The 11,744-nt window shown below is 40.8% G+C and overlaps 2 protein-coding genes across 2 annotated transcripts in view; both read right to left on the minus strand.

Moving 5' to 3' along the window:
* The window catches only part of fxyd3 (FXYD domain containing ion transport regulator 3), a 20,289-nt gene extending 14,100 nt beyond the window's left edge, over window positions 1-6,189 (minus strand). The window contains exon 1 of the mRNA XM_019893028.1: window positions 5,942-6,189. The gene's annotated coding sequence lies outside the window, so the exon portion shown is untranslated. The remainder of the gene's footprint in view (window positions 1-5,941) is intronic.
* Window positions 6,190-6,407: 218 nt separating this feature from the next.
* fxyd11 (FXYD domain containing ion transport regulator 11) lies at window positions 6,408-9,435 on the minus strand. Its single transcript, XM_019893031.1, has 7 exons — window positions 9,350-9,435; window positions 8,245-8,286; window positions 8,003-8,035; window positions 7,604-7,618; window positions 7,284-7,358; window positions 6,925-6,949; window positions 6,408-6,775 (listed from the first exon to the last, which is right to left on the minus strand). Exons 2-7 carry the CDS (start codon window positions 8,276-8,278, stop codon window positions 6,745-6,747), a joined length of 213 nt encoding a protein of 70 aa, XP_019748590.1. The 5' UTR covers window positions 8,279-8,286; window positions 9,350-9,435; the 3' UTR covers window positions 6,408-6,744.
* Between the last annotated feature and the right edge of the window lie 2,309 nt (window positions 9,436-11,744).

Below are 11,744 nucleotides of genomic sequence, written 5' to 3' on the forward strand. Positions count from 1 at the left end.
GGGGTTCACCACAGGGTGTCCTCCACAGGGTGGGGGACACCCGGAACCGGTTGCCAGCCAATGGCAGGGCACACGAAATGAACAACCATCCACGCTCACATCCACGCCCAGGGACAAAAAGAGTGTTCAATCAGCCTGCCATGCATGTTTTTGGAATGTGGGAGGAAACCAGAGTACCCGGAGAAAACCCACACAGGCCCGGGGAGAGCATGCAAATTCCACACACGGAGCACAGGGAGGGAAATGGAAAATGGATGGATAGATGGATGCACACACACACACACACACACACACACACACACACACACACACACACACACACACACACACACCCTGAACCACTGTAGAATGCAGTATATTTTTGTTGGGGGCCACATCGTAGTTTTGATTTATTTCAGAGGGCCATTATGACTGTGAAACCAAATAAAATGTAAGATCGCAAAACTGGGGAATAAGTAGTTTTGAATTCAGGCATCGGTAAAAACTGTTCAAATATTTCACTTCTTTTAAAGGGGGCTTGGGAACAAGGACTGCTTGAAATATCTCAAGTTTTTCAAAGTGAAGACAATTTGCAATGTTGGTATTTTAGCAAGAAACATGAAGTCAATTCACAAATTTTGCTGTGTGGCGGGCCAGAGCTGGCCCCCGGGTTTTGACACCGGTGGTATAATGTATTAAAACAGTTTGAGAAGAGCCATTGTGAGGTTACAATGTTGTCCTGTTGTCTCCCTGTAGGGGACCACAATTCTAAAGAGACATTTCTCCTACTCCATCTCTTGATAAAGCCTTTTCTGTTCAAGCCTTCCCATGGTTCCCTGTCTGTCACAAAACAGCACTTTACTCTATCCCTCAAACTTAAGCTAAGCTTGCCTTTTTGTGATAACCAGATACCGGGTACATAACCAAAGAATAAGATAAAGGGAAGAAGCGGAATGTTGGATGACAACTATTGCTGTCTGTTTACTGTTCTTGAGAGAATTGAATGGGAAGTTACACAGTCAGGCTGAAATTAGTCTGTTGGAGTAGCTAGTGAATCTACCCTACAGTGGAAACAAAACAAAAAAACAGATTAGAGTTGACCATTTCAAGTATTCTGTATCATGCTGAACTGAAATGTGCCAGCTAACACAAATGATGATGTGTCCATCTGTAGTCGACTCCCATGACTGCAAACATAAAGACATTGTAGGTTTTGATGAAGGTGGTGATGGTTTCAGCGTGGGTTCAGTGGTCATGCCTGGAAAGTGGGGTGCAGAGATAACGTGCCTAAGTGGTGATTGCTATGTTACTCTCTGCTGGTCACTTGTAAGTTGCCATCATTACAGTCTGGGATGTGTGCATGGGTGATGGTGGCTACTCTTAAGGCTGTTGAGGAGTGACGATTGACTCACATACTTTGAAACAGTGCAAGCTGGTTCTCAGTTACACCAATGCCCTAAAACATCACTCCGAATCCGGATAATGGCTGAGGCTCAAATGCACCCGACCACCTTTCTCAGGGTTGGGAGTCGAGTGCGCTACCTATCAGGCAAAAAACCTGGGCTGCGAACCCATCGACTGATGCTACTCTTCAGACTCTCAAGGAGTTAAAAGTCTCTTGCACAGCACGAGCTGGCATTTATCACATATACAATAGGAATGTGCAGTGTTTTGACAAGAGTGACTTCAAATGCATTACACCTTGGATGCTACACTAACATTGTATGAACAATGAACAACATCCATCACTATATTGCAATATACAAAGTACACAATGTACATTTTTTTGACTAGGGCTCCCGACAGATTTTTTGAATGGAAGTTTTCCACTGGACACTTGTGTTTTAATATATTACACACACACACACACACACACACACACACACACACACACACACACACACACACACACACACACACACACACACACAGTCAAACCTCGGTATTTGAACGCCTCTGTTATCAACCAAATCGGATTTCGACCAGAAAATTCGAGATTTTCACGCCTCGGATTATGACCGAAAACCGGTTTTCGACCAAACTGAGCAAACTCGAATACGCCATTCGACTCCTCTCGGCTTCCTTACACAAGGAAGTGGAAGTGACGCTTCCTCGTTTAACATTCATTGTGAGCAAATGTGTTTGCTGTGATTTACACAAATCTGACTGTTTTTTTTTTGTTATTTCTGTATAGTGTATTAGCCCCTAATCATGGGCTTATAAAATAGTTTCGGATTTTGAACAAATCGCTTTTCGAACAGCCTTCTAGAACGGATTATGGTTGAAAACCGAGGTATGACTGTGTGTATATATATACACACACACATATACACATATATATATATATACATACATATACACACACACATATATATCCCCCGGTGCTGTGACCAGTCACCGAAGAGAGGCGAGGGAATCACTTTCATCCCATATCTTATCAACCTTGACAACTGAGAACACCATGTGTCTGCCAGGAGTGCCATCCAAACATCCTCTTGGGGCCGTGTGGCCTGCAGTGAAGAGGAACCTTCATTTTACACACACACACGCACACACACACACACACACACACACACACACACACACACACACACACACACACACACACACACACACACACACACACATACAGTGTTCCGTGGCCATATCAATAAAGCGGGTGGAGCTTCTTTGTGTTCGTCTGACGAGAGTTCAGCGGTGCAGTGGTCGCGACCTAGCGAACACACTGAAAATAAAACGTCTCCAGTGTTGTCATCGTACCAAGTGTAGTCATCCGAAATGATGTCTACACAAAACCGTAGAGAGACTTCCGTGCAAGAAGGACCAACAGAATCAACATAGCCTGACTGCTGTGTTCAAAGCAAACTTGAGAAAAACGAAGTTTGCAACCATGGCTTAAATCCACTATAGGCTGAGTACTAGTTTACCTTAGATGTGCACTTTATAATGTTATATTGCTCTGTTTTGATTCCATAAAAAGAGCTGTTAAAGCAGCTGTTGTGTGACAAAATATTTTTTTCACTGTTGTTGATGGACAGTAATATTGTGTGAGAGATTATGTGTGAATAACTGCTCCAAGTGAAAAATGTAAAATTGAAAATCGAAATTGTTATTTCGGTAAATATTTGCATTTTGCACATAGAAAACTGATTCATGATTCCATGTTGATGGAAAAATAGGACCAAAAAAAATATAAAAGTAAATTCAGAAATGATAAAAAATGCGTGAGTAATCACGATTCATTTTTTGTGAATTTGAGTTAATATTTTAATCGTTTGACAGCTCTAATAATAGATAAAATTTATCACTTGGTATAAAATGTTTCATACAAAAAAAGGAAAAAAAGCTAAGAGAAAAACACCATCAATTTCATCTAGTTTTCAGCAAACATGTTCTGAGTTCTTATTGAGGTATAAAATTACCGAAATCCGGATCTCATTTTTATCCATATTGCACAGCACTATTGTTAAGTGTACAAAAAAATTGCTGTAAGTCAGTTAGTATCCATAAATCTTGCGAAAAGGCCTTCAGTTCAACATGGGACAAGTATTCACTCCAATCTAAATACATATCACACACGTGCAGTACATTAAGATACATTCAAACACACAATAAGTATACTATTAGAAATACATTTCACATCAGATGACTGACACATCTGTTTGAAATGTTTATGATTCCTGTAATTTATGTGGGCAGGATGTGGTGATTTGTGGAATGTGTTGTGCACAATGTCCTAGTCACATTGTTGTTTCTATTTTTCATCATTACGCCCACCCACTTGAATATTGGATGGGAACGTGAGAGTGTTTGTGTGTGTGTGTTTTCCTGTGGTGCACTACAAAGACAGCTGTTGTTCTGTGGCTTGTTTTACTCCGAAATTAGCAGCACTAGACTCCATCTTTTGACACAAGCCTGCGAGACACAGATGGACTTAAACTAGAACACATCATGTATCCAGTGAAATAGCAAAGAGCAATTAAATAAGCGAAACATGCAATCCTGAGGGCATTATTGAGTGAGGCAGGGAGAAAAGGGAGGGACCGGTTGGGAAAGGAAGGAGGGACGGTGGCATCGGAAAGACGGAAAAAGGGAGTGGAGCATACTGAGGCAGTGAGTCACACTCAGTAGTGCACTGAGACCTGATGCTCATTACTGTACTACAACAGCCATCACGACTTCCCTCCATAAAATGTGTTTCCAGAAAGTTCTGAGGAAAAACATTCCTCGAGTAAATAGTACAAATGCAAAATCAACCAGTGAATGTCACCCTAAATGTAGCCACTGTGATCTTCTAGATACCGACCTGAAAATCAATTGAATTATCTTTGAATAGCAGTTAAAACAAACCAAATAAAACAGGACTTTTCAGTCGAGTTCTTTATCTGAACCGTACAAATGCTTAGACAGCTACCCTGTTATGGTGATTATGGTGTTGATGTGAGGATTTCATTGTTGGTGGAGATTTTACAAAAGCGCATGGATTAATGCATTTATGGTCAAGGTCTTGGACACTTCCCTCAAAACGAATCAAGGTATTCTGGTATGTAACATTTATGCCAAGTAAAATAGGGGATGTTGGGCGGGAGCAGTGATTCGAAGCAAATGCACCTCCCCGCGAGGATGTCCTCTCTTGACCGCTCTTTCCGAGCCAATACTTTTCTTTCTGTCTGTCTGAAGTCATGCAAGGACAGAAGAAGGGAGAGTCTGTCTCATTTGGGAAAGGAAAGATAAAGCTGCCTGTCACTCCTTTCTCCCCTCTCAATCTCCCTCTTCTGTGGTCACTTGAAAGGAGATGTGGTGCGCTGAAATTTGAGTAACTCACAAACGATTCTCCACTTTCAAATGTGTGAGAATCAGATGTTTTGCTGTTTCTTCTTGAATTTGTACGTGAGTGAGGTGTGAAAAGATTACCACAAGATCTGTTCTGCTGGATTAAAACAATGTCTGAGTAATTTTTTTTTTTTTTACCGTGTCAATAATGACAGCTACTGTAAGCATTCGTCTATGAGTCCATCCATTTTCTACCGCCTGCAGAGTCACAGCTGACCTGGAGCTAATTTCAGCTGACTTTGGGCAAGAGGCAGGGTGCACCCTCAACTAGCCGCCAGTCAATCACAAGGTACACATATGCAAAGAAGAAAAAAAAAAACACAACTATGGTCAATTGAAAGTGTTTAATTAACCTAACATGCTTATAATGTTGTAGGGGGACGGAGTACCAGGAGAAAACCCAGGCAAGGAAGGGGAGAACATGTAACCTGTCAGATTTTTTTTTCCCAATGTATAGCACTTTATATACAGGGGTGGTTGTTTGAAAGTCCTCTATAAATACAGTTGAGTTGAGTTGAAAGGGTACATATTTTCATCTTTTTATCTAAGTCCTTATATGCCACATAGTAGCAAAATGTTATCAGCAGGGCTTTTATCAGCTGGCGTTTTCACACACGCGCACGAACTGGCGCGCGCACGCCGCAAGCACGCACGCACGCACGCACACACACACACACACACACACACACACACACACACACACACACACACACACACACGCACACGCGCACGCGCACACAAAATAAACGTGACAGCTAACGTGCACACTAAGTTTATCGAGTCACAAAAAAATAATACATCCAATGCTAATAAAGGCTCTGACAAAGTCACTCATTTGTTAACTCAATGTGAACTCGGTCGACGTTACATTACCTTGCTATGTATTGGTTGCATTATGTGAGACGGTTTTTTTTCTCTTTTTTTTCAGAAATTGTTGAAAATGTAAAACGTTACTGACCAGTTTAGTGAGCGTTTAGCATCATGAAATAGTTAAACTGCCAAACAAGTTTGCTACCATCTGAGTTTTAAAGATGCTCCCAAGATGGAGATTGATCAGCTCATTTCCTGAAGTCCGGTCAAGGAGGAGAGAAGCTCGCTTAAAACACAAACTCGTGTGTTTTTAACTTACCCTCGACACGCTGGACTCCCCCTCAAAAAACGAAGAGGTTTGAGTGACGAAGGCTATCGGAGATCATGCGACGAAAGTGCTGTGGATTCTTGTCCGCTCGGTGGGTCAACACCCTTCTCGACTGAAAAGCTCCACAGGTTGGCAGGCGTTCGGAAAAGGGAAGTTAAAGAGCGTCAAACGGTGGACTCGTCCCTGATCCCAGCTCGGTTTCATGTGTTGCAACAAGCAAGCAAGAGAGTACGTACTGGCGAACCAGACTGATCCTGGCTCAGGGTTACGAGTCCGGAGGGGGAGTGTCGCTTGAACGTTTGCTTAACATGAGCGAACATGTCAAATTCGCTACCCGAGTTGATTCACTCCACTATGGGATATAATACGTATATCCATCCACATTAGTGACAAAGATTTCATGTTGTATGCCGTATGCTAATGCAACACGTATCTAAATTAAGAAGTGTCTGTCAGATCAAATTTTAAAAGCACATTTTATTTAATTTCACTGGATACATCCTTTCTCTTCTTGAAATGCTTGACCACAGCGAACAGGCTCTTAAAAAAAATTCAATTCATGCAATATGGTGTACTGTACATGTGAGCAACTGTCATTATTGCATTTTGCAGTACTCTGATCTTCTGTAAGCACCTTAGACAAACAATACAAGGTAAGACTTCTTGACCAAATATATATTTTTTTTTTCACCCAGAAATGTGCAGATTAACCTAAAATAGTTTCCTCCAATCTCCACCCCTCTCCTGTTTGTTCTTCTTTCTCCCACGTGGAAACCGGTTTGTCTGGTTCCATATCAGATTTCACTGCTGTCATCTTCCACTTTCCTGCAACGGGAGGTCAAAAAGGAGGTTGAGCAGCAGCTAGCATGTTGGTTCAGGAAGAAAACAGACAAGTGGCTTGGGGCGGGGCGGGGGTGGTGGGTGTTTGCACATTCACTGACTCGTGGGGGGTAAAAATGAAAGAGTCATCTTACTTGGAGCGCCTGGAGCACTTGTTGTCTGTGAAGGAAAACCACAGATTATTATGTGAATACTGAGACAAACATCTGCAGAGTGAAGCTTTCACCCAAATGCAATTCTCTTTATAAAAGCTCATAACTTTAAACAAAATAATACAATTAAAGATGATAGCATCACCAAAAGTTTCAAATCGATGCTTTGGAGATTTTGTCAACATGCCAGAATGAAATAGATTCAGGTGATATTAAAATATAGACACGTGTCAAGAATGCAACTTTGTTATTCGGTAGTATTTGGTCATTCAGTTAAAGAACGCTTAATCCTTTCAACATATTACAGTGGTGAAATGATAGTTTGACCGTGTGGCACTTACATAGCAAAACGCCAACTCCTCCGAAGAATAAAAGGCCTGAACAGATCAGACCTGCGATTCGAAGCCTTTCATAGTCTGTCAAAAAAGAACAATTTTCCAGGTTTAAAGGATTCATATCAGTTCCATTTTTATGCATTTTACAAAGCAAAAACATGTTGTTTACTCAATGGTACTTCATCACATGTAGTTCAATAAACTACTTTTACTGATGATATGTACAACACCATAGACATTTTTTCCCAGAATAAACATAATCAATAGAAATAATACTTTATACACGTGAGGCCTTTCAGTAGATGGAATTGAGGATGTATACTTACTATAAACAAATGCACCTAGAGAGCAAACAGAAGAACAGGAGAGAAAGAAAACAGTCACTTACAAAATGATATGGTATGAAACGTTTTTCCCCACAAAGGCTCTCTCGAAAAGAGTGTTAGCCAAAGAAAAGAAACAATCAAATAAATAAGTAATTCACTTTTCATCTCATTGTCATTGACCCACAAAAATTGGCTTTTAACCTTCCTGTTATGTTTGTTTCTTTGGAACATGAAACATGTTTCCAAAAAAAAAAAAAATCTGAAGATTTAAAAACTTCAAAATGGGTCAACTTGAGCGTATTTCAGGTTTACGGCAATGTTAAGTTGCTCCACAAACCAGTTTGTCCACAGAAGCAGCCTGAGAAACGAATCGAGACAGACAGGGAGTTTTTGCCTTACTTGCTTCAGTTTCAGTGAAGAGAGTGAAGAGCACTAGAAGAGGAGAAAACAGAGGAAATGCTTATTGGGGAATGTCTTTGCTAGCCTGCAGCTAACGAGGCTCTGCAGCTTTCGGAATTATTATCATTATTAAAAAAATATTTCTTGTAATAGCGAGAAAGATATGCTTTATTAATCCCGTGAGAGAAAATTAAATAGATGGTAGATCATAGAGATGCTTTTAGGTGTATTTTGCATTATACCTGCTATCACAGCCACGAATGTGAGATGTCCCATATTCAACGCTGTTAAGACAGACATGAAAGATAGAAAGATAATATGACTGTGAAACTGAGTAGAACACACAATTTTGTTCTCACGACTTTGCCCCTGGTTTATACATGCGCATGCACGAACGCGGACACACACACACACACACACACACACACACACACACACACACACACACACACACACACACCCACACACACAAACACACACACTCTCTTCTCCCTCTCCTCGGGAGGCATGTCCTTGCCGTGTGAGAGGTCAGAATCCCCTCAGCAGGGATGCATTTCATGTGTTTGTTGAACAAACAGCAAAGTTTCCAGTCAACTTTCATTCCACCTCTCAAATTAAAAAGAAACACAAAACACAGGGCCGAACATCATCACGAGTCTTCCTTTTACACCCACAAAAAAAAAAAAAAAAAAAAATCATAGAAAAAAAAGCCCAAATAGTTTTGGGCTGTTATTTCCCATTCCTATTATAGAGTAAACATTTAGAACCTTTTTGAAGTGTGAAAGAAATGTTTTATTTTGAAGCTCACCTTCGATTGACCTTGCAAATTACGTATATCGTCCTTAAGTACATTCTTCCAAGAAGTAGAAGCAAAGTAAACTTAAAAAAATAAAAAGCAAGTAGGATCGTAGAGTTAGCTAAAGCATTTTTTTTCTGTTCTGTTCTGCAACCTGCACTACTTGTTGATCTTCTCCAAGATTTCAAGGAATGGTCGTAGAATCCAAATACAGTACAAAGACCGCTTGTTTTGCGTGTTTTCTTCGTCATCTTCCATCATGACCTCTGTCCGGAGGTCACCGTGACTATCAGCTAGCATGACATTGGCGAAGGCCACACAGATATCTGACTTTCAAGTCTCATGAAAGTAATCAACACCAACTCCGATTCTTAATTTAAAACATTTGTTTTTGTTCATACTCATTTAAAGGTTGATCATCATCTATTGATTTTTTTTCAGTCCAAACATTGCGCTAACAATAAACCTTCCAACAAAAATGTAATCAGGATTTCCACCATATACTTGACCCAGACCCCCATTATACCTATCTCGTCTGTACCTTGGCTTACCTGAACAGATGAGGACCGAGATGCAAAAGAGTGTGTGAATGTTGCACACTGCAGCCTAGACAAAAGTCTCTATTTTCAGTTTCATCTGATTTATTGCGCCGGCTCCTCCTCTTTGTTTAGAGTATAAACTATTGTGTATGTGCATTTGTATCTGTGTGACTCGTTTGTATCTGGAGGCCATTGGTCGTGTTTTCCCATAAACATCAGCGCATCACATTGTGTAATAGCTGTTGAAAGCATGTGATGTTAAACACTAATATTCAATACTCACAGCTGGACAGATCCCGCAAGTGGATGTAATACATTGGGGTGTTTGCAATTGAGTGATCTGCATATTACAATTGCCACTAAGGAAAAAAAAATCTGGTTTAACGTGACTAAGTGGGAGATCAGGTAAACAACAACAAAAAATAAAAATAAAAGATGTGAATGAGCAGTGGATTTCTACGATTAAAGGGACATGGGTTCCATAAAGAAATAAATTGGCGAAGCGGTAAATTTACGAATGACAAACCATGAATATGTGGCTCCCATTGTACAAAAATAACATTTGTGTTGCTGGTTTTAGTTTTCCAGACATTTTCTTAACCCTAAAACTGCAAACTACAATTGCTGATATCAACTGAGAGAAGTTGAGAAAAATTTGCAGAATTTCATGTCACATTTTTAGAAAGGCTAGTAGTGGAGTATGAACATCAACAGGAATGTCGTTGACTGCTGTTATGACCAAATTGCCTGATTGTTCTGAGCAAGCGAGTCTGCCAGTGAAAAAAAATTACAAAAACGAATATAATAAATAGTCCAGTAGTCTCAGGTTTAAAAGGTGCCTTCTCCAGACTGTATTTTTCTGATTCTTTCACAGATATTCAGTAGGAGTTAGATAAGGGCTCTCTAGAATATTAGTTAAGGGCATTCCAGAATACTCCATTATTGTTAGCTGTGTGTAATGGTTTATTTAACTTGTTGGAGAACCCATGATCTGCGACTGCGACCAAGCTTTCTGACATTGGGAAAAACATTTTACTCCAGCACATCTGCCTCACAGCGCAGAGGTGTAGGGTTAGATTCCGGCTCTGGCCTTCCTGTGTGGAGTTTACATGTTCTCCCCGTGCCTGCGTGGGTTTTCTCCGGGTACCCCGGTTTCCTCGCGCATTCCAAAAACATGCATGGCAGGTTAATGGAACACTCTAAATCGTCCCTAGGTGTGATTACCTTGCCTACTGCACGAAGACAGCTGGTCTAGGCTCCAGCACGCCCGCGACCCTTGTGAGGATAGGTTGATTAGAAAATGGATGGATGGATGGATTTTATTCCAGAGGGTGGTTAGCACGTCAGCCTCACAGTGCAGAGGTGCAGAGTTTGATTCCAGCTCCTGCCTTGCTGTATGGAGTTTACATGTTCTCCCCGTGTCTGCGTGGGTTTTCTCCGGGTACTCCGGTGAAGCACCGAAGCTGCAAAACATAAAGTGGCTAGGGATTACTGTATATTGTTTTGTCTCAATTTGTATATTACCGGGTCTGCGGTTCAAGTAAAAACTAATAATCTGCAGTAAGCTTAGCTGTCTTGATGTTTGGTGGCTCGCTACTTTACTCATGCAGCAGGTACATATTGACAGTTTTTTCGCTATTTTTTTTCTTTTCTTCATCCGCTTGTTTCTTTTGAATGCTCTGATTGGTGAGTTCATTTGGTTGTACGTACTGTCAGTGTAATTCCGACAAGCCGGCTGGTTGGGGCCGTATTGGGGCGCTCTTGGAATTGCAACTTGTCATTGCAATGTATTGTGACAGCTGTTTCATTGATGCAGACCAATTTCTCCAGAGTCTCTTGGGGCACACCAGCCAGCAAGAGCTAGTACGGAGCCATATGTGAAGGTTCCTGACAGTGGCACTTACATTGCGACTGACATGTCACTTTCCAAAGCGTTCTCATTGACATTGATTTGTAGCATTATGATTGACTTACTATTCGTCTGGGCAGCACGGTGGTTGACTGGTTAGCGTTAGCACGTCCGCCTCACAACAACGGCTTTCAATTACAACTACAGCATTTAATAATAAAACCTCTGCGTCATTTTTGATAAACACTTCGGCCTATTAGATTATGGTATTTTAACGTTGGATTTTATGATGGTAAAAGGAGAGGTAAATATTTTTATTGATGTGGCACTTGATTGAAACATTTTGAGAACCCCTCCTGTATTAAAAATTCACTTACGTTATTATTAAATAATGTGTGTCAATCAAGATAATTGATCATAACTACCTTTGTTCCTTAAAAACAATGGATTTCACAGGTGTAACTAATGAACTCCCTGGTGAGTTGTACTGCCATCTGGTTGGACTTGTCATGTTTCCTCTGTTTTTTAAGATAATGACACAGGCTTGCACACCCCCCC

The sequence above is a fragment of the Hippocampus comes genome, unplaced genomic scaffold (genome assembly GCF_001891065.2).
Source record: "Hippocampus comes isolate QL1 unplaced genomic scaffold, H_comes_QL1_v1.1 scaffold94, whole genome shotgun sequence".
NCBI lineage: Eukaryota > Metazoa > Chordata > Actinopteri > Syngnathiformes > Syngnathidae > Hippocampus > Hippocampus comes.

What these genes read in the sequence shown, in the direction of transcription:
- fxyd11 (XM_019893031.1), bottom strand. Translation starts at nt 8,278, where the DNA reads ATGGGACATCTCACATTCGTGGCTGTGATAGCAG. An exon ending in AGGAGTTGGCGTTTTGCTAT is followed by an intron (nt 6,950 to 7,283) that starts GTAAGTGCCACA and finishes TTTCCTTCACAG; the next exon opens with ACAACAAGTGCTCCAGGCGC. An exon ending in AAGTGCTCCAGGCGCTCCAA is followed by an intron (nt 6,776 to 6,924) that starts GTAAGATGACTC and finishes CTCCCGTTGCAG; the next exon opens with GAAAGTGGAAGATGACAGCA.